Source organism: Xiphophorus couchianus, chromosome 21, assembly GCF_001444195.1.
Source record: "Xiphophorus couchianus chromosome 21, X_couchianus-1.0, whole genome shotgun sequence".
NCBI lineage: Eukaryota > Metazoa > Chordata > Actinopteri > Cyprinodontiformes > Poeciliidae > Xiphophorus > Xiphophorus couchianus.
The window spans coordinates 791,727-819,674 of record NC_040248.1 but is presented as its reverse complement, the minus strand read 5'-3'; the positions used below and the strand labels follow the sequence as shown (position 1 = coordinate 819,674).

Below are 27,948 nucleotides of genomic sequence, written 5' to 3'. Positions count from 1 at the left end.
CTGATGCTGTCATTTTATCATGCAAGTTTGATTCACAATTTAGCTAACGTTAGCTTAAATATTAAATCACAAAGTAAACCTAAGAGCGCCAGGTTAGCTAAGGTTTTAGATAATCAGTTAAAACGGCTCATTAGTTTACCAAACTGATGAGTCCAGAGGAACAGCTAGCTTATATTAGGCTAGCAACAATTAGCAGCTAAATCAGGTAGCATACATTCAGAGAAGAATAGGGGATTATAGTTCAATCAGATAATATATCAACCAAATTATAGTCAGGTTAGCTACCTTCTGGTTAAATAAACAACAGCTATGTGTTTTAGGGTTTGCTAACAGCTAGTTAGCAGCTAAATCAGGTGTATTTTGATTAGCTAAGAATATCAGACTACCTACATCCAGATGATTCAGATTAAAGATTTGTCTAGATTAGGCTGGATTAAAGAACATTCTGAGCTAAACTGGAACATTTGGTCATGTTAACCTAAAGTTAAAATAACACGGGTCGCTTAAAACTTGACCAAACGGATAAATTAAACTTTTAGGTTTTGTGAAGTTAGCTAACAGCAGCTACAAGCTAAATCTATGTTACCAGGTTGGATTAAAACCTAATACGGCTAATTATAATATCAATCTATAATACACAATAGATTTATATTTACGTTAGCCACAGAGACTCCTGCTAATAACTAGCCTGTTAGCGAACTTGTGTACATTAACATTTAACTTGTCTACTTTATTAATATTTATTGTCCCTTTTAAATGAATAAACATTAAATATTTATAATATTTTGGAAACCAAACTGTGAAATTGGGTCAAGGTAACTGAAAGTTTGGATTAGCATGAAATTGTATTGTAGCCTGTAAGCTAACAGTTTGCTAGCATTAAATCCGATATGAAACGATATGGAGAGATCAGGTTTTAATTGACATCTTAGCTAATTCATGTTGCGTTGCCTGTCATTTGTACTAGTAAATAAATCAAATACTTAAATTATTTAAGTTATTAAATAAGCTAGCTAACATTTTGATTTTGTATTAACTGCATTTATGGGAGAGTTACATCAGATTAATTAGCATTTTATCATTTTAACAGTTTTTTTGCAGTTTCAGCAAAAAGCAATAAGATCATTTTCCCAACTCAATAAAAATGAAACTTTGGGAAACTTGAGGCTTCCATGTTTAGACGTTGTGCTCATTTCCTGAAATCCCATCAGATCCAAACTGACAGAAACAGAAACCTGATGAACGTGGAGGTTTGGGATTATTTGGTTTATTTTCTGTCTGTTGAAACACCAGGAGCAGCAATACGAGGAGGAGAGACGTTACGGCCAGCGTAGCTGAAAATATGAATAATAAATAAACCGTGGCTGGAGAGAGATATGACTGTTGCATTTTAGCTTCATCCCATTTTCATCCAGTGATTTTAGTAGATTATCAGCGGTGACATATTTTAGGTCTGTGTTAGAATAAAGAGGAAAGTCCCAACAGTAAAGTAGCATCATGAAATACAGACATTATAAATATTAGGAGTTTATTTCTGACAGAAACATTTCCACTGCCTTCTAACTAAACAATGTGAACTTCGGTTAGTTTGTTTGTTTGTTGCTTGGCTGGTTTGTCTCTTTGTTTGTTTATGAGGAAGTTACATAAAAAAAGTTTAAAAAGATTGATTTCTATCAAAAATCATCTATGAAGAGAAAATATACAGTATATGAATATATGAAAAGGATTTTTGAGAAAAACTGAGTGAAAAAAGTTTTATTATTAGAGATAGTTTATCCCAAACAGCAGATTGATTATTTACAGATTATATAGACCTAAAGAAAGATCAAATAAACAACTGAAGAAATGAAATGATGAAGAATAAAAGTCATAATGTTTGAAAAAAAAACCTGTGTGTGATTTTAATTTGGACTGGAGACGAAAAAACTGATTTAATATTAATGAGGGGAAAAGAAAAGAGAAAAGATTAAAGAGAAAAGAGTTCCCAGAGGAGCTGAGGCTCATATGGACTGAGGAGGAGGAGGAGGAGGAGGAGGAGGAAGAGGAGGAGGAGGAGGAAGCAGAGGAGGAGGAGGAAGAGGAGGAGGAATAGGAAGCGGAGGAAGAGGAGGAAGCAGAGGAGGAGGAGGAAGAGGAGGAGGAGGAGGAGGAAGAGGAGGAGGAGGAGGAATAGGAAGCGGAGGAAGAGGAGGAGGAGGAGGAGGAGGAGGAGGAGGAGGAGGAGGAAGACAAAACTCAGACGTCATTTATTGTGATTTATGGTTATTATTATTATTATTATTATTATTATTAAGACTAAAAACTAAATTATTAAGAAATCTCTAAAATGTTCAAGTTGAAAACCAGTGAGAAAGAGATTTTAAAGCATCTTTTTATTAAAATTGTAATAACTCTAAAAGTAAAATCTTCTTCATTTTTTACAGTGTCTTAGTTATTTATAACAGGAAAATAGAAAAACTGTCGACTCAAAGACAAACAGATTATATGGAAATTATTCCTTTTATAAAAAAATAACTGAAACAAACCCAGGAAATTAATTTTTAAATGAATCTCAAAGTTTTTTAAAAATCAGAAACAGAGAAGAAACCAGCAGGTCAAGATGGCGGCGCCCTCCAAACAGGAACAGATCAGGGGTCAAAGGTCATCCATAAATGCTGACAGGAAGGCTGAACTCTGCAGACGCTCTGCTGCATTTCTGGATTTTAAGGCCTTGATGATAATCCATAATCTGGTTAATAAACATAAACTATAAATAAAGACATTTACAGTTTTAATCTTCAGGCTCTTTGTCCTGATGCTTCATGGAGCTTCTGAAGAAACGTGACTGTGGACGCTAACATTAGCATTAGTTAGCATTCAGATGCTGTTGTAGGTTAGCATAGCTTCACTGATAGGCTAACTGCTTTTAGCACAACTTGATCACAACAACAGTTTTTTTCCAGCGTCCAATCAGATCGTCTAGAAGCAGAAATGAACCGAGAGAAGCGGCTGCCATCGCTGCTAGCGGATGTGTGCGTCGGATTAACGGTCGTACCAGAAACACGTGAATACAAAGGTTCCGGCACCGCCATTTTGGATGTTCAAACACAAAAACACAAAATTATTAATTGCATTAAAATCTATAGAATTAATAAAAATTAACTTGTTGAAGTTCGAGCCTTCATCTGTACTCATATTTCTAATATCTGAATACATTTTACTTCATTAACGATCTGATTGTTTTTTAATTTTCTTCTCCTTTTATCGTCATTTTTAACAATCTGAGTTTCTGTTTCTGGAGTTAATCTGGAGTTAATCTGAAGTTAATCTGAAGTTAATCTGAGGTTAATCTGGAGTTAATCTGAAATTAATCTGAAGTTAATCTGAAGTTAATCTGAGGTTAATCTGGAGTTAATCTGAAGTTAATCTGAAGTTAATCTGAGGTTAATCTGGAGTTAATCTGGAGTTAATCTGAAGTTAATCTGGAGTTAATCTGAGGTTAATCAGAAATTAATCTGGAGTTAATCTGAGGTTAATCTGGAGTTAATCTGAGGTTAATCAGAAGTTAATCTGGAGTTAATCTGAGGTTAATCTGGAGTTAATCTGAGGTTAATCTGGAGTTAATCTGAAGTTAATCTGAGGTTAATCTGGAGTTAATCTGAAGTTAATCTGGAGTTAATCTGAAGTTAATCTGAAGTTAATCTGGAGTTAATCTGAGGTTAATCAGAAGTTAATGTGGAGTTAATCTGAGGTTAATCTGGAGTTAATCTGAAGTTAATCTGAGGTTAATCTGGAGTTAATCTGGAGTTAATCTGGAGTTAATCTGAAGTTAATCTGAGGTTAATCTGGAGTTAATCTGAAGTTAATCTGAAGTTAATTTGGAGTTAATCTGAGGTTAATCTGAAGTTAATCTGAGGTTAATCAGAAGTTAATCTGAAGTTAATCTGGAGTTAATCTGGAGTTAATCTGAAGTTAATCCGAGGTTAATCAGAAGTTAATCTGAAGTTAATCTGAGGTTAATCAGAAGTTAATCTGAAGTTAATCTGGAGTTAATCTGGAGTTAATCTGGAGTTAATCTGAGGTTAATCTGAGGTTAATCTGGAGTTAATCAGAAGTTAATCTGAGGTTAATCAGAAGTTAATCTGAAGTTAATCTGGAGTTAATCTGAGGTTAATCTGAAGTTAATCTGAGGTTAATCTGAGGTTAATCTGGAGTTAATCAGAAGTTAATCTGAGGTTAATCAGAAGTTAATCTGAAGTTAATCTGGAGTTAATCTGGAGTTAATCTAAAGTTAATCTGAGGTTAATCTGAGGTTAATCTGGAGTTAATCAGAAGTTAATCTGGAGTTAATCAGAAGTTAATCAGAAGTTAATCTGGAGTTAATCTGGAGTTAATCTGAAGTTAATCTGGAGTTAATCTGAAGTTAATCTGGAGTTAATCTGAGGTTAATCAGAAGTTAATGTGGAGTTAATCTGAGGTTAATCTGGAGTTAATCTGAAGTTAATCTGAGGTTAATCTGGAGTTAATCTGGAGTTAATCTGGAGTTAATCTGAAGTTAATCTGAGGTTAATCTGGAGTTAATCTGAAGTTAATCTGAAGTTAATTTGGAGTTAATCTGAGGTTAATCTGAAGTTAATCTGAGGTTAATCAGAAGTTAATCTGAAGTTAATCTGGAGTTAATCTGGAGTTAATCTGGAGTTAATCTGAGGTTAATCTGAGGTTAATCTGGAGTTAATCAGAAGTTAATCTGAGGTTAATCAGAAGTTAATCTGAAGTTAATCTGGAGTTAATCTGAGGTTAATCTGAAGTTAATCTGAGGTTAATCTGAGGTTAATCTGGAGTTAATCAGAAGTTAATCTGAGGTTAATCAGAAGTTAATCTGAAGTTAATCTGGAGTTAATCTGGAGTTAATCTGAAGTTAATCTGAGGTTAATCTGAGGTTAATCTGGAGTTAATCAGAAGTTAATCTGGAGTTAATCAGAAGTTAATCAGAAGTTAATCTGGAGTTAATCTGGAGTTAATCTGAAGTTAATCTGGAGTTAATCTGAAGTTAATCTGAAGTTAATCTGGAGTTAATCTGAGGTTAATCTGAAGTTAATCTGAGGTTAATCTGAGGTTAATCTGGAGTTAATCAGAAGTTAATCTGGAGTTAATCAGAAGTTAATCAGAAGTTAATCTGGAGTTTGACTTTTCTCCTCCTGAAACAACCAGAGGTTATTTTTAATCAGGTCAGTGTCGCTGATTTGACCTGAAAGCATCAACGAACCGATCAATACATCTGATCGATGCTATCGGTCGCCATGGCAGCAGGATGAAAGTGACTGGAACGTTTTGATCGTCTCGCCTCGGCGGGTCCGCTCCATCTCCAGCCGGCCGGCGGCGTGGGAGGAGACTGCAGGAGTGACCAGAGGTTATTACATTATTAACTGATGAACACATGAATATGAATCCGTTATGTTTGCTGATGCAGAACGACTCACATGGCTGCAGTCGCCATGTTGGACTCATCAGTTCATAAATACTGAAAATCAGCTAAAAATGATCAATAAAACTAAACAAGACGAGCGTTTCAAACGTTCATCAAATTATTGAAAGAAAAGTTTCTGATCAATTATTGGAGAATTTATGAGACATAAAACTGTTTACTGAATTAAACAGATTCCTGATTTCAGAAAGAGGAAACGTGTTTTTACTGCTATTTAATAAATTAGAATATTTATTCAGATGATTAAAAACACTGAAGATAATTTTAAACTAATGTTAAATTTACCTTAAAATGTTTTTCTTAACTGAAAAATCATCATAATGAACAAAAAGCCTATAATTAACATACACATCAGTGTATTATTATATAATGTTTATTAATTAGTCATAAAGTTGCTGAAATAAACAGATTTTTTAACTGATCCAAGATCAGTTTTTATTATTTTAATATTTCTCTGTTGCTCTCAGTTCAAGAAAAACAAAAACACGATTCAGCAGCTAAAACGTTTCCTCAACCTGAGAGAAAAAAATAATAAATATTGACAAACATGAACCAAAAATTAAACATGAAGAGTAAAAACTGAATGTTTTTGTGATGAAATCTGAGCAGCAGAAACTAAAAAAACTTCAAATAAAAACCTGGAAAATGAAACGTGAAAAACCGTCTAGAATTTTCTCCTGTAGGAAGCAGCGACGCTCGTTACAGATGCATGCTGGGAAGTCTGCCGGGATCCAGGACGTCCCGCGGGACGCAGACCCGCCTTCTGAGAGACCGCATCGGGTTCAGCTGAGCCGGATCAGAGGGGATCAAGCCGCGGCTCCGGGGCCAGATGGGGCCCTCACAGGAACCTCCAGGGAGCCGAGAGTCAAGATTCATAAAGGAAAAGAAAGGAAGCAGAAAAAAAGAGAAAAATATGAGTTAGAATGAAAACAGGAAAAATAAAAAACATTAAAATAAACTAATAAAAACTAATAAACACAGAGAGGAAAATTATAATCATAAAATAAAAACTAAAAACCAGTGAAGGACAAAATATCCGTAAAATATTCAGAAGACAATAAACAGAAAAACTGCAGACAACATGAGCAACCTTGACCTTTAGCTTCTGACCTTTAACCTCTGACCCAACAGACCATCAGAAACCAGAAAAACCAACAAACTGAAACCAAAAATAAAAATATCATTAGAAATAACAGAACATGAAACACGAGATAATAATAATAATAATAATAATAATAATAATAATAATAAAGGAAACAACAGAGAATCTTAAAGACCTGATTTATTAAAATGTTAATTACCAAAATAAAAGTCAATAAATACAGAAAAATAGTAAAACTGGGAGAAAACAAAACAAAATCATATAAAAAAAACCCCAACTGACAACAAAAACCTGAAGAAAACCAACAGAACAGATGGAAGAACATGATATCCGTCAAACCAGTTCTCCCAGTTCCCCCAGTTCTCCCAGTTCTCCCAGTCAATAAAACTGTACGTTTGGATCAAGTCGTTGTCTGATTGACACAAATATCATGGTCACTTCTGTAAACAACCAGAATCATTTCAGGATCTTCATCTCACTGAAGACCAGGATGAACCAGAACTCTTCAGGAACCTGATCCGTTTCCTTCCGCTGCTCAGAAATGATCAGAGTTTCTGCAGCAGAACCGAGTAGAACTGGGTCATTACGGCCTGGTCTCGGAGGGTTCTGCAGCCCGGCATGTGGCGCTCTATTGATAGCTCTGCAGAGAGCAGAAATAAACTGGCAAACAAACACAGGCGGCGGCGGCCAGCTGGCAGCCGGAGGAGGAACGTTCCTCGAAAGCAAACCGCGGCTCCGGATCCGGATCTGGATCCCCAGTGACTCGGTCCGGGGGATCCGGATCACAGAGAGACAAACTACAGAAACAAGTTGGTTCCAGTTCTGTTTTTTCCTCTGTCACTGAAACGTTTCTCTGATTTCCAGTCATATTTTTTTCTTGTGAAAAATTAGGTGGAGTTACCTTTTAGCTATTAGCCATTAGCTGAATCCGAAGCTTCAATCAGAAGCCAACTTTATGCTAGCTGTCTGCTTGCAGCTAACATGACGCTTAGCATGACAACCACTTAGCTAGATAAAGTTTCCATCAAAGGAGAAAATACGAGTCACAGGTGAGCAGCCTGGGCATGCTAGTTGTTAGCATATCCAAGGCTAACATTAGCCTATTTAATGCTAATGCTAGCATATCTGTGCTAATGGCCAGCAGAGGAAAAAGGCAATGTGATGGGTCACCAACTTAGCCATGCTAGTCACCTGTCTCTCCAAAGCTAACGCTAGCTAGTCTTCTTCTCATTTGCCTGGTCAGACTGGTTTCATCGGGTTCAGTGGTCAGACTGGTTTCATCTGACCAGTGAACCCAGTTAAATCACTGAAACTAGTCAGACTGGTTTCACTGGTTTCACTGGTTGAACCTCCTCAAACCAATCAGTCAGAATCACCCAGGAGAAAAAACCACATTAATGAGCCGTCAGAGACGCTGAGGGCGGAGCTGGAGGTCGTGACAACACACACACTGACACACACACACACACACACACCCACACACACTGACACACACACACACACACCCACACACACTGACACACACACACACACACACACACACACACACACACACACACACACACACACACACACTGACACACACACACACACACTCTCTCTCTCTCTCTCTGTGACAGGACGCCCGCTCTGGGAGTTTACTAATGAGTTTATTACATTCAGCCCTCAGACAATAAATGAAGCGATCCATCACTGGGGAACATCTGTGGAGCCAACGCCTTAATCAGGCAGCAGCTTCATCAGCAGGCTGACATGACGAAGAGGAGGAGGAGGAGGAGGAGGAGGATAAAGAAGAGGAGGAGCGTTTAAGAGGAAGGAAACATCTGGAAGGTTTCGTTTCCACCAGGACCCGATGAAGAGGAGGAGGAGGGAGGAGGAAGATTAGAGGAATCTCCTCCTGATGGAGGCAGATGATGAAGAGGAGGAGATGGCATCTGCTGCTCTTCATCCCTCAGGAGGAGGAAGAGGAGGAGGCGATGAAGATGTCATCTTCATCTCAGCTTTACAGCTAAATAAAACTAAGCAGCTCCATCGACCCGATCCAAGTTCTGGACGGATTCAGCAGAACTCCCTTAGCAGGCCAGAGGTCAGAGGTCAGAGGTCGCTCCGCTGGAGCCTGGAGAAAAGCTACAGTAAAAACAAACCCTGATGATCTGAAAACAGTTAGCGCCCCCTGCTGGTAACGGCTGGAATGTTAGCCACGCCCACCGGTGATGTCACAGGGTCCTGGCCACGCCCCCTTCAGCAGGCTGAGGAACGGCGGTTTGGTTCGCTCCACTTCCTGTTTCAGAACCAGAACCAGCTGAAGGAGATAAACCACAGGAAACGCTGCTCTGCTGATTCTACATCACTTCCTGTTCCGTCGTCATCAGAAACGCCAAAAACGTTTACAGACGGACGGTTTGTTTACAGACGGACGGTTTGTTTACAGACGGTTTGTTTACAGACGGACGGTTTGTTTACGGACGGACGGTTTGTTTACAGACGGTTTGTTTACAGACGGACGGTTTGTTTACAGATGGACGGTTTGTTTACAGACGGTTTGTTTACAGACGGACGGTTTGTTTACAGATGGACGGTTTGTTTACAGACGGTTTGTTTACAGACGGTTTGTTTACAGACGGACGGTTTGTTTACGGACGGACGGTTTGTTTACAGACGGACAGTTTTATCCGGTCCAGAACGTTTTTAAACAACTTTTCAAGTTTCTCCACTGATTCTCAATTAGATCCAGGTCTGGACTTTGACTAGGCCATGATCTACATTCTCCAGCTGTTTGTTTTGACGGTTTTCCTGATGGAAGGTGAAAGTTCACCTCCATCCATGACCTCATCATCTCACACAGCATGATGCTGCCACCACCATGTTTCATGTGATTCGGTTTTAAATTAAATTTGATCTTTTCGACTTTTTCGCTTGGAGCAAACTGAAACGTTTTCATGTTGGAACAGGTTTTTATTTCAGGGTGTCAGAGTAAAAGGAGCAGATTGGACAACAAACTTTCCACGTCATTTAAAAAGAAATTTTAAAAATCTAATTTTCCTTAAATTGCATTAAACTTCCCTGAAGTTTCAGGTTTACAGCAGAAATCCTCCACAGCTTTCTGAGTTCTGCTGTAGCTGAGCTGTCCTCATTTGTCCCACACGCCTTGAACGCATCGTCGTTTCCACTCGCTGTAATGAGCGCAGGGAACTCGGTTCCCTCGCCGTTCCCACGGCGACGCATTCCTGAGGTGTTTCCCGGCGCCTCCAGGTGGGTATTTTTAGACGCAGCCGGCTGTTCGGCCCGGTTCGGCCCGATTTAGCTTCTGAGACGGCGGCTTGACACGTCCAATCTGCCACCCAACTCAGACCCAGTACTCCCAGTCTGTCTGCCTGTGGAGGCTGTGGGACGACAGCAGGTAGACGGCCGAGCAGAGGGAGGGAGAAGGGGGGGGTAACCCAGTTCAGTCGCCATGGCAACCACTCCTCATCCTCAGTCTCAACAGCAGGGTGATGTGAGGAGACGATATTCCCAGCTTTCCCAGCTTCTGTTTTCCAAGGAAGGAGGCGATGGACGGATGAAGCAGTCGGAGATTCAGATTTCTACGGAGCAACATTAGGGCCAAAATTAGGACCACTGAGCACCCAGCGGGGGCTACGTCCTTATAGCAGGAGGCTACATCCTTCCTGTAGCTAGCATTAGCATTGGAGAGACTAGCCCAGGGGAGCCCGAAGTGAGTCCTGGAGGGCCGGCATCCTGCAGCTTTAGTCTCTCTGGTGGTTCCAACACTATGGAGAGAAAACTGTGACAAACTTTCAGCAGGTCAAAGTTTCATATATATTCCTTTATTTAACCAGGTAAACCCCGCTGAGATCTAGATCTCATTTTCAAGATGGACCTGAGCAAAACTTTGCAGTACATAACAGCCTGGTTACAAGATAAAACCAATTAATACATATGCACCAGTATAAAACAATAAAAATAATTTAAAAACAATAACACTGATTCATAGAATCTTGTTGCCCATCTTTAAGAACTGATCGAAATAAGTCCAGTCAAATCATTTCCAACATCTTAAGTTCAGACTGCAGCTGATTCCAGGCTGTGGGGTAAAAACACTGAATGCCTGTTTCACTGTTTCAGTTCGAAACGTGGAACATGCAGAAAGTTCTTCTTAGGTCTCTAAAGATCCATCATTGGGTCCAGGTGAGATAAACCAGGGAGAGACTAAAACATGCAGGATGCTGGACCTCCAGCATTAGCCTTAGATTGGTTAGCATTAGCATTGCATAGGCAAGCATTAGGCTAGCCGTTAGCATGTCTCGGCTAGTCACCTGTGACTTTTTCCTTTAAAAGAAATTTCATCATGAAAAATGGCGACTGTCATTAACCAGATCAATAACTTTAACCTCCTGAGGAAACGAAGGAGCCACCGCTGGGCACTAACTAAGACTAGTTAGGACCAAAACTAGTCTTAGTTTGGGCACTAACTAAGACTAGTTAGGACCAAAACTAGTCTTAGTTTGGGCACTAACTAAGACTAGTTAGGACCAAAACTAGTCTTAGTTTTGGCACTAATATCGCGCCGTAGACCAATGGTTTTGACCCGGAGCATGAAAACTGTTGCTCATCAACAATCAGTTCAGTGATGCAGTTAAAGGTTTGATTCATAAAAACCTCCAGTGAGGAAAAGGAGAGAATAAAGAAAGAATAGAGAATAAAGAGGTGAAGATAGAAACTTCTCTTTCTTCTCCTTTATGAAATGATTCCTGGCTGAAGCATCACGACGTTTCAACAATCTTCAGTCTCTGATTCCTCTCATGATGTCATTGTAGCGAAGGGGGGGGGGGGGGTAACAGATGGGTGTAGTTACCCCCCCCCCTCCTGACACTCTGAGGCAGACGCTGGAACATGTTGAGAGTGTGTGCATGAATGCATTCAGAGGATTTGCAAAGATCAAGTCAGAACCTACACACACACACACACACACACACACACACACACAGAATCACAGTGGTGCCTCATCCTCATCGTGACTGAAAGTGCGGCCGATTCATTCCTCAGTGAGCAACACGAGAGAAACGATGAGGAACCAAAACTCAGCTGGTCGCTTTTCATCCGAAGGTTGAGTCCGTCCGTCTCTCTGTCAGCCTGTCTGTCCATCAGCCTGTCTCTCTGTCAGCCTGTCTCTCTGTCAGCCTGTCTCTCTGTCAGCCTGTCTCTCTGTCCGTCTGTCTGTCCATCAGCCTGTCTCTCTGTCAGCCTGTCTGTCCGTCAGCCTGTCTCTCTGTCCGTCTGTCTGTCCATCAGCCTGTCTCTCTGTCCATCAGCCTGTCTCTCTGTCCGTCTGTCTGTCCGTCAGCCTGTCTCTCTGTCAGCCTGTCTGTCCGTCAGCCTGTCTGTCCATCAGCCTGTCTCTCTGTCCGTCTGTCTGTCCGTCAGCCTGTCTCTCTGTCAGCCTGTCTGTATATCAGCCTGTCTCTCTGTCCGTCTGTCTGTCCGTCAGCCTGTCTCTCTGTCAGCCTGTCTGTCCGTCAGCCTGTCTCTCTGTCCGTCTGTCTGTCCATCAGCCTGTCTCTCTGTCCGTCTGTCTGTCCGTCAGCCTGTCTCTCTGTCCGTCTGTCTGTCCGTCAGCCTGTCTGTCCATCAGCCTGTCTCTCTGTCCGTCTGTCTGTCCGTCAGCCTGTCTCTCTGTCAGCCTGTCTGTCCATCAGCCTGTCTCTCTGTCCGTCTGTCTGTCCGTCAGCCTGTCTCTCTGTCAGCCTGTCTGTCCGTCAGCCTGTCTCTCTGTCCGTCTGTCTGTCCATCAGCCTGTCTCTCTGTCCGTCTGTCTGTCTCTCTGTCAGCCTGTCTCTCTGTCCGTCTGTCTGTCCGTCAGCCTGTCTGTCCATCAGCCTGTCTCTCAGTCAGCCTGTCTGTCCGTCAGCCTGTCTCTCTGTCCGTCTGTCTGTCCATCAGCCTGTCTCTCTGTCAGCCTGTCTGTCCGTCAGCCTGTCTCTCTGTCAGCCTGTCTGTCCGTCAGCCTGTCTCTCTGTCAGCCTGTCTGTCCGTCAGCCTGTCTCTCTGTCAGCCTGTCTGTCCGTCAGCCTGTCTCTCTGTCCGTCTGTCTGTCCGTCAGCCTGTCTCTCTGTCAGCCTGTCTGTCCGTCAGCCTGTCTCTCTGTCCGCCTGTCTGTCCGTCAGCCTGTCTCTCTGTCCGTCTGTCTGTCCGTCAGCCTGTCTCTCTGTCCGTCTGTCTGTCCGTCAGCCTGTCTCTCTGTCCGTCTGTCTGTCCGTCAGCCTGTCTCTCTGTCAGCCTGTCTGTCCGTCAGCCTGTCTCTCTGTCAGCCTGTCTGTCCGTCAGCCTGTCTCTCTGTCAGCCTGTCTCTCCGTCAGCCTGTCTCTCTGTCAGCCTGTCTGTCCGTCAGCCTGTCTGTCCGTCAGCCTGTCTCTCTGTCAGCCTGTCTGTCCGTCAGCCTGTCTCTCTGTCCGCCTGTCTGTCCGTCAGCCTGTCTCTCTGTCCGTCTGTCTGTCCGTCAGCCTGTCTCTCTGTCCGTCTGTCTGTCCGTCAGCCTGTCTCTCTGTCCGTCTGTCTGTCCGTCAGCCTGTCTCTCTGTCAGCCTGTCTGTCCGTCAGCCTGTCTCTCTGTCAGCCTGTCTCTCCGTCAGCCTGTCTCTCTGTCAGCCTGTCTGTCCGTCAGCCTGTCTCTCTGTCAGCCTGTCTGTCCGTCAGCCTGTCTCTCTGTCAGCCTGTCTGTCCGTCAGCCTGTCTCTCTGTCAGCCTGTCTGTCCATCAGCCTGTCTCTCCGTCCGTCCGCCTCGTCCTCATTTGTTTGGGAAAATCAAACCAAACATGTTTCTGATTCTGATCCAGGAACTGGTCAGCATCATCAGAGCTGGAGGAAGGAGGAGGAAAGGTCAGAGGTCACCATGGGGATGCTGGAAGCTCCAAGCACTTTATTCAGTAACGAGGAATTTAACGTTTTAATATTTCCAGTCAGATTAACGTTACTCGTCCAGGTCATTGTTATAATATTTTAACACAATGAGTCTCTTTCTCTGTAAATCTGACGCCAATCAGCAACTGAAACCAGACGAAGCTGCTAAACTAACAAAAACAGCTTCAAAAACTAACAGCTTCAAAATCTCTAATTTTTAAGAAACATTTCGATTTGCAGCAAACAAACACAAACTTACAGAAAATCATCCTGAACCGTCCAGATTCAGGAAATCGGACCTGAACTCAGAACAGAATAAATCCCAACATGGCCGACAGGAAGTCAGCAGAGGAGAAACATGGCGGAGCATTGAAATTCAGGAATAATCTCTGCTGGATTAATGAATCAGTTCCTGAACCTCCAAACATTCAGACTGACGATATTCTGATGAATCAGCTGTTAGCTAGCGATGCTAATCAAACAGCTTCTTTCCCACAGCTGTCAGGCTTTTGAACGCCTCCTGACATAAAACATAAACTATAAGGACTGTACTCCCCTATCCTCTCATACAACAATAACACATGGACTATCCTCACACACACACACACACATCACGGACTGTTTTCTTCACACACACATACAACCTGTAAATTTATCTGCCATTATTTATCTATAATCCATTCCCTAACATTCTTATATAATCTGTATAATCTGTGCATATAGCTCCCATATTTATATTTATACACAATATCTATATCTCTTGCTATAACCCCTTATAGTCCATACATACATAGTCTTGTACATCTGTAAATAAATATCTATATCTCATAGAGCACTTCTGGATAGATGCAAACTACATCTCGTTGCTTGTACTTGTGACAGTGCAATGACAATAAAGTTGAATTTTATTCTTTTTACGCAACTTCAGAAATTCACACCTGATCAACAGGCGGCCATGTTTTCTCTCTATTGCATCATCTTGAAGCGGGTTCGTCGTCCATCGCTGCTGTTAGCGGATGTAGCTTGTGCTTCAGATTTATGCGTACTAGAAACACACAAATAGAAATGTTCTGGCGGGAACTTTAGTATGTAAAAAAAATAAAATAATAATAATGAAAAGTTTCTGAACAATAAAGTCATTTTCTGTTTCTGTTCTCATTTCAGTCTGTTGACGTCCTGCAGGTCATCGTTTGACCAGGAAGTCTGAAAACAACAAAACATTTTCCTCCAACAGGCCAATCAGCTGATGTTTTCTGACTGTTTAACAGGAACCAGAACCAGAACCAGAACCAGAACAACCTCCGCTAGCGGCCGGATCTCTGAAGCCGAGGCGATCCGGTTTCAGGGTGAATCTGTGAAGTTCTGCTCTGAATGTGGGACTTTTTGCACCAATACTTTTCCTGGGCGTCAGAATACTAAAACAGGCTCAGTGATTAAATATTGAAGAGAATCTGCAGAGTCCAAACTGTAAGCTTGGCCTCAAACTGTCAGAGCCGAGCTTTAACTCCACCAGAGTGACGAGCGCAGCCAACCAGCAGCGACAGGCGGCAGCGGCTGATTGGCAGAGTGGCGTTTGTCTGTTCACCCTCCGTGTGTGTGTGTGTGTGTGTATGCCAGCCTAAGCCAGCGTAGCGGCTCAGCTCAGTGACAGTGTGCTGACTGGTTGTTATGCTGTGTGTGTGAATGAATGTAGTTTCTTCTAATGACTTCCATTCAAACCCCTGTGTGTGTGTGTGTGTGTGTGTGTGTGTGTGTGTGTGTTTTCGGTGAGGACAATCTGGACTCGGTGAAACGGATCAGGACAAACATCCGAAGGAGAGCAGGAACAATGAAACGTTTATAGACTAAAACTCCATGATGCTAACAGCTAAATAAATTAACTGAATATTTTACTAAAGGTTAAAGGTCATCCTTCAGTTCAGTCATGAGGAAAATTATTCCCAGGAGGAAAACATCGCAGACCTCCAGAAATCTCTGTCTCTAACCTTAACCCTAACCCAGCCAGATAAAGGTTAAAGGTCATGACTCTGAACCAGTATGGCTGCTGGGAAAGGTTGAAGGGAAACAAGATGGCGGTTAGTTTGGCAGTGGGAGGTAAATGTCTTGCAGGTCGGATCGTTGGTTCTGTTTGTTGCATTGAGGAGATTCAGTCAATCAGGAACATGAAAATATTCTAAAAGGTTTTTATTTTCAGGGATGAAATGATTTTGATTAATTAGTTGCACAGATTGTAACGTGTTCAAAGTTTTAACGCAATAAATCGCTTTTCTTTTGATACAAGAGTGTAAACCGGAACCTTTATGGTCACGTGTTTCTGGTGGGCTGGTAAACGTGACGCACAGGCTACATCTGCTAACAGCAACAGCAACAACAACAGCAACAATCACGGCAACAACAACAACAACAATCACAGCAACAACAACAACAACAATCACAGCAACAACAACAACAACCACAGCAACAACAACAGCAGCAACAACAACAATCACAGCAACAACAACAACCACAGCAACAACAACAACAACAACAATCACAGCAACAACAACAATCACAGCAACAACAACAGCAGCAACAACAACAATCACAGCAACAACAACAGCAGCAACAGCAACAACCACAGTAACATCAACAGAACGTCTTTGGTTCCTTCGGGTTTTAATTTCTGATTCTAAATGATCTGAACAGACTGTTGTCGTGTTCCAGTTGTGCTAAAAGCAGTTAGCCTATCAGTGAAGCTATGCTAAAATACAATGCTAACATGTAGCTCCATGAGAGAAACTCTGGAAAGTTGAACAGATAGAAAAACTTTTAATCAGATTAAATTATTCAAAGCAGGAGAAACGACTTTTATTTTGTTGATAAATATTCAATTATTGCATTTCAAATGAAACAGGAAATTTTCTGTTCTGACAGGTTTGTTTCCGTCGACCCCGCGACCTCCTGCAGGTTCTCCTCATTACGCAGCCCGACACCAACCTCTCCTGTTTCCTTTAAAAATGATCCAAGATGGTTTCTGAGCTTGAGACGGATTTTCACAGAGCTGTCAAAGTAAGACGCCTCATTATTGTTGGTTTCGCCGGAGCAGCTGTGCTGTCAGGAACGGTTTTATTGTTACTTTAATTTATTTAGAAAGTAAAGAAACTCATCATGGCTGCAGCTCGGTTCAGACAGAGTCAGAAACATCCTGGATGTTTAATGAGCTTCAGAACAAAAACTGATTTATTTCTGACTAAATTCTAGAAAACATCACAAATTCTGTCAAAGCTTTTTATATAAATAAACTCAGTAAGAACATCAGAAATAAACAAATTCAGTCAAGAAAAACAGGAAAACCTTAAAAACTATCAATTTAAGAGGAAACAAAAAACGACCAATCAGAAGCTGAAGCCATCAGATCCGTTTGGGTCAAAGGTTCTGCTTCAGTCTGACGAGTGGAGGGCCGGACTTGGACTCACCTGGCTGTGGCTGTTTTCCCTCCTGATGGTCCGGTCGACCCGGTTCTATTGGAACCAGAACTCCATCATCTGCTCCACCTCCAGCTGCTGTGGTTCTGACCCAAACCAACCTGTTCCCCTCCTGGCCTGTGGGGGCGCTGCACCAAGAACCACTGAAGGAAACGACACAGAAACCTCTGAAGACACTGAGAGCAACTTCCTGTTTCACCAGATGGAAACAAGATGGAGGCGTCAGATTTTTCTCTTTAGTCTTTGGCTGAAGACCAGGAGCCATTTCTGCTGCTAGCGCTAGGCTAGCACGTTAGCTTTGGTTGTTTTTACCCAGAATGCCCTGTGCTGTAGTCCACTTCCTGCTTTTGCAGCGGTCTCTGGTCCGCTTGGCGTTCACATTCACACCGAACCAGAGTTCACTTCCACCGAACCCAGAGGTCAGAGGTCGATTAGCGTTCACACCTCAGCAACTGGACCAGACTTTGACTAGACAGACAGACCGGTTGAAGCGGACCGGACCGGTTGAGGCGGACCGGTTGAAGCGGACCGGACCGGTTGAGGCGGACCGGACCGGTTGAGGCGGACCGGACCGGTTGAAGCGGACCGGACCTGAGCCGGTGGGAATGAACTGTTATAAAGAACAGAAGCTGATATGAGTTCATGTTGATCGGTTCAGATCATCTGATTGAGATTCAGTTTCAAACAATTTGGAAATATTGATTTAACATCTGCAGCATCCAGTTGGTTTAGAAACCTGATCAGTAACAATCAGAGGAAATGATGTCACTGATCAGGTTTTTATGTCTTTTAGATCATTAAATGTTTCCTCAGCAACTTTGTAGTTTTTATCATCAGCTAAACGTGAAACAGGGGGAAACATTTCTACCTGTCATAAAACCCTAAATTATACGCAGATAATAACAGAAGCACCTGAATTACCTGATGTCCTTCTCCTGACTGATACCTTTGTTTAACAGGGTCCTTCTGATCCGTGGTTACCTGGACAGGTAAGTGGCTGGAAAGTCCAGCAGGTTTGAACCTGAAACTGAATCTAGAGTTAAATTAACAGAGAATTGAAGAATTAAACATTTATGCAACAGATTAGTGCAAATGTTTTTTTTTATTAACTTTTCCTCTTTAGTCAACATTCAAAACATAATTTCCAAAAACATTTCAGATAAATTTCTTCCTGTTTCCAAACAGCTGAACGTAGAAAAACTTTCTGTCCCAAAAAGGTTCAAGAGTCAAATTAATTTTACACAGCAGGTTTTTAAACTAGATGAGTTTTTATGAGTAATTTAACATTAAATGATTTCAGAAACAGGAAGTCATCAGGGTCCAGCAGCCTGGCGCTGCAGCAGCCTGGCGCTCCAGCAGCCTGGCGCTGCAGCAGCCTGGCGCTCCAGCAGCCTGGCGCTGCAGCAGCCTGGCGCTCCAGCAGCCTGGCGCTGCAGCAGCCTGGCGCTGCAGCAGCCTGGCGCTGCAGCAGCTGGCGCCCGACGCACAGACCATGTTTATGGAAACTGAAGGCGCCATCAGATTCACACGTTAAGGCTGAAGAGGAGCAGAGGAGGATGACGAAGTGCTGCAGCAGCCTGTGAACCGCCTGCAGCAGCAGCTGCAGCAGAGTGACTCTCCCCGCGGCGCTCAGGCTCTGTGTGTGTAGATCTACGCCGCTCAGAGTCAGAACCGGCCCTGGACGCCCAGCTCCGTCTCCGCCGTCCGCTCGATTTGCTGGTGGACCCGCCGGACCTCCTGCTGGGTCAAAGTTCGCTCCATGTGGCGGTAGACGATGCGGTAGCAGTGACTCCGCCGGCCCGTCCTGAAACACACACAAACAATCGGATCGTTAGCTTCTACAAAATTAATCTACAGATTCAGCTCAAAGGTTCATAGTGTAAAGGTCAAAGGTGAAGCATCATAATGAGGTCAGTTCAACTCGTCACCATCTAATGTTTAACTTTCATTCGATGTCATCATGTCTGTGTTAAATAAAGTTCTCCATGTTCTGCTGCTGCTGTTTTACTTTTCAATAACATTTATGTGGTTTTATTATTTTTCTCTATTAAATAACCAGATGACTCTCTGGTGATGAAATGTAAATATTAGAAGGTCAGGAAATAAAAACCCAAATTATTCAGTGAGGAAGTTTCATGTTCCATCAAATGAAGATGAAGATGTTTCACTCTTCCTCACATTAGAACCTTTTTCTGGTCCTGAATGAATGATTCCTTTAATGATTCAGGTCACTGAGGTCACAAAAAGAATCATTCAAGTCAGACTGAAATGTTCATCTGAACCCAAATGGTTCAGATGAAGGTGGAGCCGTTTGACCTCAGTGACGCCAGGATCCAAACTGAGCCGTTAAACCCAGCAGCACTGTGAGGCACGGTGGTGGCAGGGTCATGCTGAGGGCCTGCAGGAAGCGGATGGGATGGTTTCGTCCTCAAACAGGAAGTGGAAGCTGTTTCCGTCTCACAGGGGAAATATAACGTCAACATCAGGTTTGGCTGCGACTCCGTTAAATGATTAAAGTCAGAAATCAGAATATCTGAACAGCTTCCAGTAGCCAGGTGAGTTACAAAGGTCAACAGGTGAAGAGAAAATCTGAAACTACTTCCTGTTGAAACCAGGAAGCCCCGTCATGCACTTCCTGTTTACTCCGTTCTGTCCTTCCTCCTCTATTCCAGCTCTTCATCATCTTGCTTTTCTCTCTCTCCACCTCCACTGACAAAATAACTAACAGCACATTAAACTACAATAACAAAACAACATCATCTCTCTCTCTCCATTCATTCTCTATGTCGCTCGCCCTCGCTCAGCGGCTCATGAATAATTTAACATCACTACATTTGGTAGAAATGTCAGAGAGACACTAATGCATTTACACACACACACACACCCACACACACCCACACACACACACACACACACACACACACACACACACACACACACACACACACACACAGAGTGAATGGTATTTTATGAGAAAGAGTATTATTGTTTAATAATTGATGTCTCCATCATCCAGCCCATATAGCTGGAGGGGGATCGATACGGGGACACCTGTACACTGTACACACACACACACACACACACACACACACACACACACACACACAGCAGGGTAAATGTGCAATAATGAAGCACATGTTACATTATTCATATTTATTATTGAGCCTCAAATTTCAGATTTTTCCCAGGAATCAAAAATCTTCAAATCAAAATGATTTTCTCTTCATTTTCTGGCTTGAGGGAAAAACTCTGAACTGTTTGGCTTCAACATTATTATTATTATTAGATTTATTAAATTTAAAAATAAAAACTGTCACACAGAAAGCTGAGGAAGAAACAGGGAAACTGACCTGCTGAGTAAAACGGATAATAAAGGAAAAAAGTAAAAATCATCACAACTCTTCATCTGTTACTGAGGAACAAAATCTCACTGATTTATCGGTTTATTTTTATAAAGTCTGATTATAATCTCACTGATTTATCGGTTTATTTTTATAAAGTCTGATTATAATCTCACTAAAATAGAAAACAGTTTGGAAACCAGAAGCTGATTTCAGACTTTTCCAAACTTTTCAAGGCTGCCTGGAAACCCAACAGATGGAAACCAAACCAGGCTTCTGATTTAAAGAAAAATAATCCATCCACTCTGGAGGAGCTGCAGAGATCTGCTGCTCAGGTGGGATGAAAAATAAAACAGGAAGTGTTAAAGTCGTAATGAAACGGTGAAGCAGCTGAACGTTTGGGTCAGAGCAGAACCACTGGACAGGTGTTGGCTGCATCATGCTGAGGGTCCGGCTCCAATGGATTCATTTTTCTCCTGACTCAGTGAATTACCCAGAAGTCTCTGCTAAGCGGTTCAGGGTGTGATTACTCTTCCAGATTTCTGTTGGTTCTGCAGAACTCGGGTTCATGGGTCCCGGCGTTCAAACGCGCCGCGCTGCTGTGAAGCCAATCAAAGAGCCGCTGTGGGAGGAGAGACGGAGGAATGATTAAAACCGAATGATCTAAGAGCCGTAACGAAACGGGCTGAACCGCCTGCGTGCGTCTCGGAGATATTTCTGAACACGAGCAGTCGGCAGGCCGAGGTGAGGCAGGAAATAACTCGTCAGGAAGTTCAACTTTAATTGCTGCTGCAGGTTTTTCTTTTAGTTGCTCTGGTGAAAACAGAATCTATTTCTCCTGAGCTAGCCGGCAGCAGAGCGGCCATCATGGTTCTGGTTTGGCTAGCAGGTCCAACAGGAAGCGGATCAAACTGAGAGGAGAAACTGAAACAAACAGCCGGAGCTTCGCTGGCAGATTCATCAACTGATGACGTATGAAGGGAAGGTCATGATGTCAGACTTTCCTCTCTGTCCCGCCTCCATCACTTCTGTCCAATCAGAGCAGCGATTGTTAACTTTGTTTACAAATTAAAGTCCGCTTCCAAAAAACACAGTGTGAAATAAAACCAACGAAGAAGACACTGAGAGCAACTTCCTTCTTCACCAGATGGAAACAAGATGGAGGCGTCAGATTTTAGTGTTGGAGAATTTCTCTTTAGTCTTTGGCTGAAGACCAGGAGCCATTTCTGCTGCTAGCGCTAGGCTAGCATGCTAGCTTTGGTTGGATTTTCCCAGAATGCCCTGCGCTGTAGTCCACTTCCTGCTTTTGGAGCGGTCTCTGGTCCACTTGGCGTTCACATTCAAACTGAACCAGAGTTCACTTCAACCAAACCCAGACTGAGGTTTGGAGGACCAGAGGTCAGAGGTCGATTAGCATTCACACCTCACCAACTGAACTGGGCTTTGACTAGTCCACTGGACCAGAGTTGAACTAAATGAACAAAGCAGGAATGAAGACCTGGATGAGTTTCCTCCAGAAGGTGATCAGAGGAAATCCTGGTTTTCTCAGAACAAATTGGATCAGTCAGTCTGAGGAACTTGGACTCTTCCCACATGGTGAACTGAAGCAAACGCTACTAGCCTGGAAACATCCTGAGATCCAGGAGGAGAAGCTGCTGAGGCTGATGAGGACAGATGGACAGGTGGACAGAAAGACAGAAGGACAGATGGACAGGTGGACAGAAGGACAGATGGACAGAAGGACAGATGGACAGAAGGACAGAAAGACAGGTGGACAGAAGGACAGATGGACAGAAGGACAGGTGGACAGAAGGACAGAAAGACAGAAGGACAGGTGGACAGAAGGACAGAAGGACAGATGGACAGAAGGACAGAAAGACAGGTGGACAGATGGACAGAAGGACAGAAGGACAGGTGGACAGAAGGACAGATGGACAGAAGGACAGAAAGACAGGTGGACAGGTGGACAGAAAGACAGAAGGACAGATGGACAGAAGGACAGAAAGACAGGTGGACAGAAAGACAGAAGGACAGGTGGACAGATGGACAGAAGGACAGATGGACAGAAGGACAGAAAGACAGGTGGACAGGTGGACAGAAAGATAGAAGGACAGGTGGACAGAAGGACAGATGGACAGATGGACAGGTGGACAGATGGACAGAAAGACAGAAGGACAGATGGACAGAAGGACAGATGGACAGGTGGACAGAAGGACAGATGGACAGAAGGACAGAAAGACAGGTGGACAGATGGACAGAAAGACAGAAGGACAGATGGACAGAAGGACAGATGGACAGGTGGACAGATGGACAGAAGGACAGAAAGACAGAAAGACAGGTGGACAGGTGGACAGAAAGACAGAAGGACAGGTGGACAGAAGGACAGAAAGACAGGTGGACAGGTGGACAGAAGAACAGAAAGACAGGTGGACAGAAAGACAGAAGGACAGGTGGACAGAAGGACAGAAGGACAGATGGACAGATGGACAGAAAGACAGGTGGACAGGTGGACAGATGGACAGAAAGACAGGTGGACAGAAGGACAGATGGACAGAAGGACAGAAAGACAGGTGGACAGGTGGACAGAAAGACAGAAGGACAGGTGGACAGAAGGACAGATGGACAGATGGACAGAAGGACAGAAAGACAGGTGGACAGGTGGACAGAAAGACAGAAGGACAGGTGGACAGAAGGACAGATGGACAGAAGGACAGATGGACAGAAAGTCAGGTGGACAGGTGGACAGAAAGACAGAAGGACAGGTGGACAGATGGACAGAAAGACAGAAGGACAGGTGGACAGAAGGACAGGTGGACAGAAAGACAGATGGACAGAAGGACAGATGGACAGAAGGACAGGTGGACAGGTGGACAGAAAGACAGAAGGACAGGTGGACAGAAGGACAGATGGACAGAAAGACAGGTGGACAGGTGGACAGATGGACAGAAGGACAGAAAGACAGGTGGACAGGTGGACAGAAAGACAGAAGGACAGGTGGACAGAAGGACAGATGGACAGAAGGACAGATGGACAGAAAGACAGGTGGACAGGTGGACAGATGGACAGAAAGACAGAAGGACAGGTGGACAGATGGACAGAAGGACAGATGGACAGAAGGACAGAAAGACAGGTGGACAGGTGGACAGAAAGACAGAAGGACAGGTGGACAGAAGGACAGAAGGACAGGTGGACAGAAGGACAGAAGGACAGGTGGACAGAAGGACAGATGGACAGAAGGACAGAAAGACAGGTGGACAGAAAGACAGAAGGACAGGTGGACAGATGGACAGAAGGACAGAAGGACAGAAAGACAGGTGGACAGATGGACAGAAAGATAGAAGGACAGGTGGACAGAAGGACAGATGGACAGAAGGACAGAAAGACAGGTGGACAGATGGACAGAAAGACAGAAGGACAGATGGACAGAAGGACAGATGGACAGAAGGACAGAAAGACAGGTGGACAGATGGACAGAAAGACAGAAGGACAGATGGACAGAAGGACAGATGGACAGAAGGACAGAAAGACAGAAAGACAGGTGGACAGATGGACAGATGGACAGAAAGACAGAAGGACAGGTGGACAGAAGGACAGAAAGACAGAAAGACAGGTGGACAGGTGGACAGATGGACAGAAAGACAGAAGGACAGGTGGACAGAAGGACAGAAAGACAGGTGGACAGAAGGACAGATGGACAGAAGGACAGATGGACAGAAGGACAGAAAGACAGGTGGACAGAAAGACAGAAGGACAGGTGGACAGAAGGACAGATGGACAGAAGGACAGAAAGACAGGTGGACAGGTGGACAGAAAGACAGAAGGACAGGTGGACAGAAGGACAGATGGACAGATGGACAGAAAGACAGGTGGACAGGTGGACAGATGGACAGAAAGACAGAAGGACAGGTGGACAGATGGACAGAAAGACAGAAGGACAGATGGACAGAAGGACAGATGGACAGATGGACAGATGGACAGAAGGACAGAAAGACAGGTGGACAGGTGGACAGATGGACAGAAAGACAGAAGGACAGGTGGACAGATGGACAGAAAGACAGAAGGACAGGTGGACAGATGGACAGAAAGACAGAAGGACAGATGGACAGAAGGACAGATGGACAGAAGGACAGAAAGACAGAAAGACAGGTGGACAGATGGACAGATGGACAGAAAGACAGGTGGACAGAAGGACAGAAAGACAGGTGGACAGAAGGACAGATGGACAGAAGGACAGAAAGACAGGTGGACAGAAAGACAGAAGGACAGGTGGACAGAAGGACAGATGGACAGAAGGACAGAAAGACAGGTGGACAGAAAGACAGAAGGACAGGTGGACAGAAGGACAGAAGGACAGATGGACAGATGGACAGAAAGACAGGTGGACAGATGGACAGAAAGACAGAAGGACAGGTGGACAGATGGACAGAAAGACAGAAGGACAGATGGACAGAAGGACAGATGGACAGATGGACAGAAAGACAGGTGGACAGGTGGACAGAAAGACAGGTGGACAGGTGGACAGATGGACAGATGTCAGAGTTTCTGCAGTACCAACCGGAGCAGAGAGCCTGAAGCTCTTCCAGTTCATCTCTAGACGATCCGTCTCTTCGCTGAAGTTTCTCTCATTAATATCAGCAACAGTTAGAGGAGAGAAGTTGCTGCAAGGTCAGAGGAAACTCAGCCGGAGGCAACAAGGAGCAACAACAACCAGCAACCGGCTGGAGACGGAGAGGAATCATTAACAAACTGGAATCAGATCGATCAGAGAATCGATTGATCGGTTTATTGTGAAGGAATCCTAAACATTTTAAACCAGATGTGATTCAGATCAGAGCGTTTCTTCACATGAATTCCTCTTCCTCTCCTCTTCCTCTCCTCTCCTCTTCCTCTTCCTCTCCTCTTCCTCTCCTCTTCCTCCCTGATCCACAAGTTGCCAGCAGTCGATATTTTTCCTCTCGTCTCCATTTTTACCCTGACAGACGCTGAACAAGCAGCTCAGCCTAATTCCTCCTTCAAAGTCTCTGCTCTTCCCTCCATCCATCCTTCGTTCCTCCTGGGCCACAAAACACCAAATCAATTAGCATTCAGCCAGACAGCTGCGCTTCAACCTGCGCTGCTCTACCTTAAGCTCCCACTTAGATCCTCCCTGGTTGGGACAGACGGACAGACAGACAGACGGACGGATGGACGGACGGACGGAGGCAGGAAGACGCCTTGTGAACCGCAGAGCGTTAAAACGATCCATGAAGAAATATTTCTATGAATATTCACAGCTCTATAAACCGTCCAGTCCTCCACATCACCGGCAGAGCAGAAATAAACCGGCCGGCGTTCAGCTTCTAGAGATTCAATATCTATAGAATCAGCCTCTATAGATTCAATATCTATAGAATCAGTATCTAGAGATTCAGTATCTAGAGATTCAGTATCTATAGATTCAATATCTACAGATCCAGCAAACAGCAGGATTTTACTAAACACGATTTGAAATAAAACCAGAAGAAAACTGATCAGTTTTTACGTTAAACATTTTTCTGTCTGCATTAAAATACAATAAATAAAAAATAATTCTTCACCTGCAGAAGTTACTGAATATTAATAACTAGTTTCTGTTTCTTTCAGCTGCACAACGAGAAACTTTACTTTCCCAATAAACAATAATCTATAGACTCATGAAGAAGTTTATTATTCTGGAAAAATAATAAAGTTATTTTTATGTTTTATGTTTTTTAAATCCTAATTTTGTTGCCATTAAACTCTAAATGTTGTTAATAATTAGTTTTATTTAAACAGTTTAATTTGAATAAAACTGACCTGCTGAGCAGCGATTTGTTATTAATCAGATTTTAATTTAAATATTATTAATATTAAAAACATTATTGATTTCTTGTTCCTGTTTATGTTTAATACATAAACATGTTTATTAACAGGAAGCAGAACTAAAACAGAAAACCTTTAATTATTGTTTTAAAATAAAATGAGTAAAATCAATAGTACTGCTCTACTAGCTGGTTAACTAACTGGTTTATTGGTGAACTGACTGGATGACTAGTTGTTTGTTTACTGGTTTGGTTTACTGGTAGATTAAATATCCTGACTGGTTTGTAAGTGACTGACCGTTCTGCTGGTCAGCTGACTGAGTGAGTGACTGGTTAGTTGGTTGGTTAGTCTGCTGGTTAGCTGACTGACTGGTGGTTGATAAACGGTTTACTGACTGGTTAGTTGGTTTACAGGGCGACTGATGAGTTCTGGTTGTGGGCAAACATGAAGGAACTAGTTAACTAGTTAATGAGTTTAGTTGGTTAGTTGACGTGGTGCCGTGGTTCCCACTTGTTCCAGATGTTTCCAGGGTTCGGTTCATGTCCGGATGTGTCGTCACGGCGACATGAAGTGGTGGAAACGCGGCTCTGCGGTCCCAGCACTGTGATGTTTTCTTTACGCCGCCGCGGCCCTGATGCTGAGGCTCATCATGGCCGCCGCCTCAGATCGCCGCCGCGGCGTTTCCCTGAGCGTCGGCCGCCGAAGAACATCTGATGTTTTTCACACCTCTGAAGCAGAGCGCTGCGGTCGCCTGGAACAGGTTGACTGGGTTTTCCTCGGACCGTTTCCAAGCTGCATGAGAGTTTCTGACGCCATCTGCTGCAGAAACCCGACAACCAGAACCAGAACCACCAAACAGGAAACCAGAGACTCTGTGGTTTCATCTCTGCTTTAAATATTCTGAATCTGATCAACAACATCAATAAAGGTTTGATCAGACCGTGACCTCTGACCTCCAGGTGAGGGAGGAAAGGAACTAGTTCATGCTGAAGGCCGTCGCCATGGTTACGTCTGATTTGGATCCAGTTTTATTTATTTTTCCGTCTTTCCTGTCAGATGAAACTTTACCCAGCGCTGACCTCACCGTGGTCGTCATGGCAACGCAAAGACTCACAGGCACCAGAGGAACACTGGGCCCGGTCCGGTCCAGAACCGGTTCCCCTTCAGAACCTGAACTCCACCAGGGATCATTTCATGCTCCAGAACCCGACCAGCTGGAAGATCCAGACGATCCCTGAAGCTGATCCACCTGGTTACCGACTGGTTGGTAACCTGCTGACTAACTTTACCTGGTTACTGGACTGACTGGTTGGTTACTGGGTGACTAACAGTCAGTGGTTTGCTGACTGACTAGTTGGTCTCCATGTTTTGGTCCCAAAGATGGAGACGGATAAAACGGTAGGAAGGAGTAAATGTGTTCAGTTCAACCAGTTCAACCAGTTTAACCAGTTAAATAGGTTCAACTGGTCCAGTTAAACTGGACTGAACTCTAACGGTGGTAAAGAGCCCACAGGTCCAGTAGAATCGGTTCTCCACCTTCCTCTGAATTATTAACGGTTCTGTGGGAACCCAGTCTGCCACAGGAGGCCGGCGGTTCTGATCCGATCTCCTGGTGGTTCAGGATCCATCAGGCTGAGCGACCCGACGAAGAGCAGCAGAGACCACAGCTCCTCTTCCTCATCTTCCTCTCGTCGTCTCGTCTTTCTTCATCGTGGCGTTGCAGGCGAACCCGATCCGCCCGGAGCGCCGCCATGACGGCACCGGGACCGGCCACTTTATTAGGCACAGCGAGGAAATCGGCCAATCAGACGCCAGCAACTAGACGGAAGTCAAAGGTCAAACTGACTGAAGTGACGCTGA

General features: G+C 43.6%; 1 protein-coding gene across 4 annotated transcripts in view; it reads right to left on the bottom strand.

Annotated features, from left to right (window-relative positions):
• Window positions 1–18,010: 18,010 nt before the first annotated feature.
• fars2 (phenylalanyl-tRNA synthetase 2, mitochondrial) overlaps window positions 18,011–27,948 on the bottom strand; it is a 63,991-nt gene continuing 54,053 nt past the window's right edge. For all 4 annotated transcript variants that reach the window (XM_028005258.1, XM_028005257.1, XM_028005259.1 and 1 more), the window contains one exon: window positions 18,011–18,731. In XM_028005258.1, coding sequence (XP_027861059.1) covers window positions 18,593–18,731 — 139 coding nt within the window. In that variant the 3' untranslated portion in view covers window positions 18,011–18,592. The remainder of the gene's footprint in view (window positions 18,732–27,948) is intronic.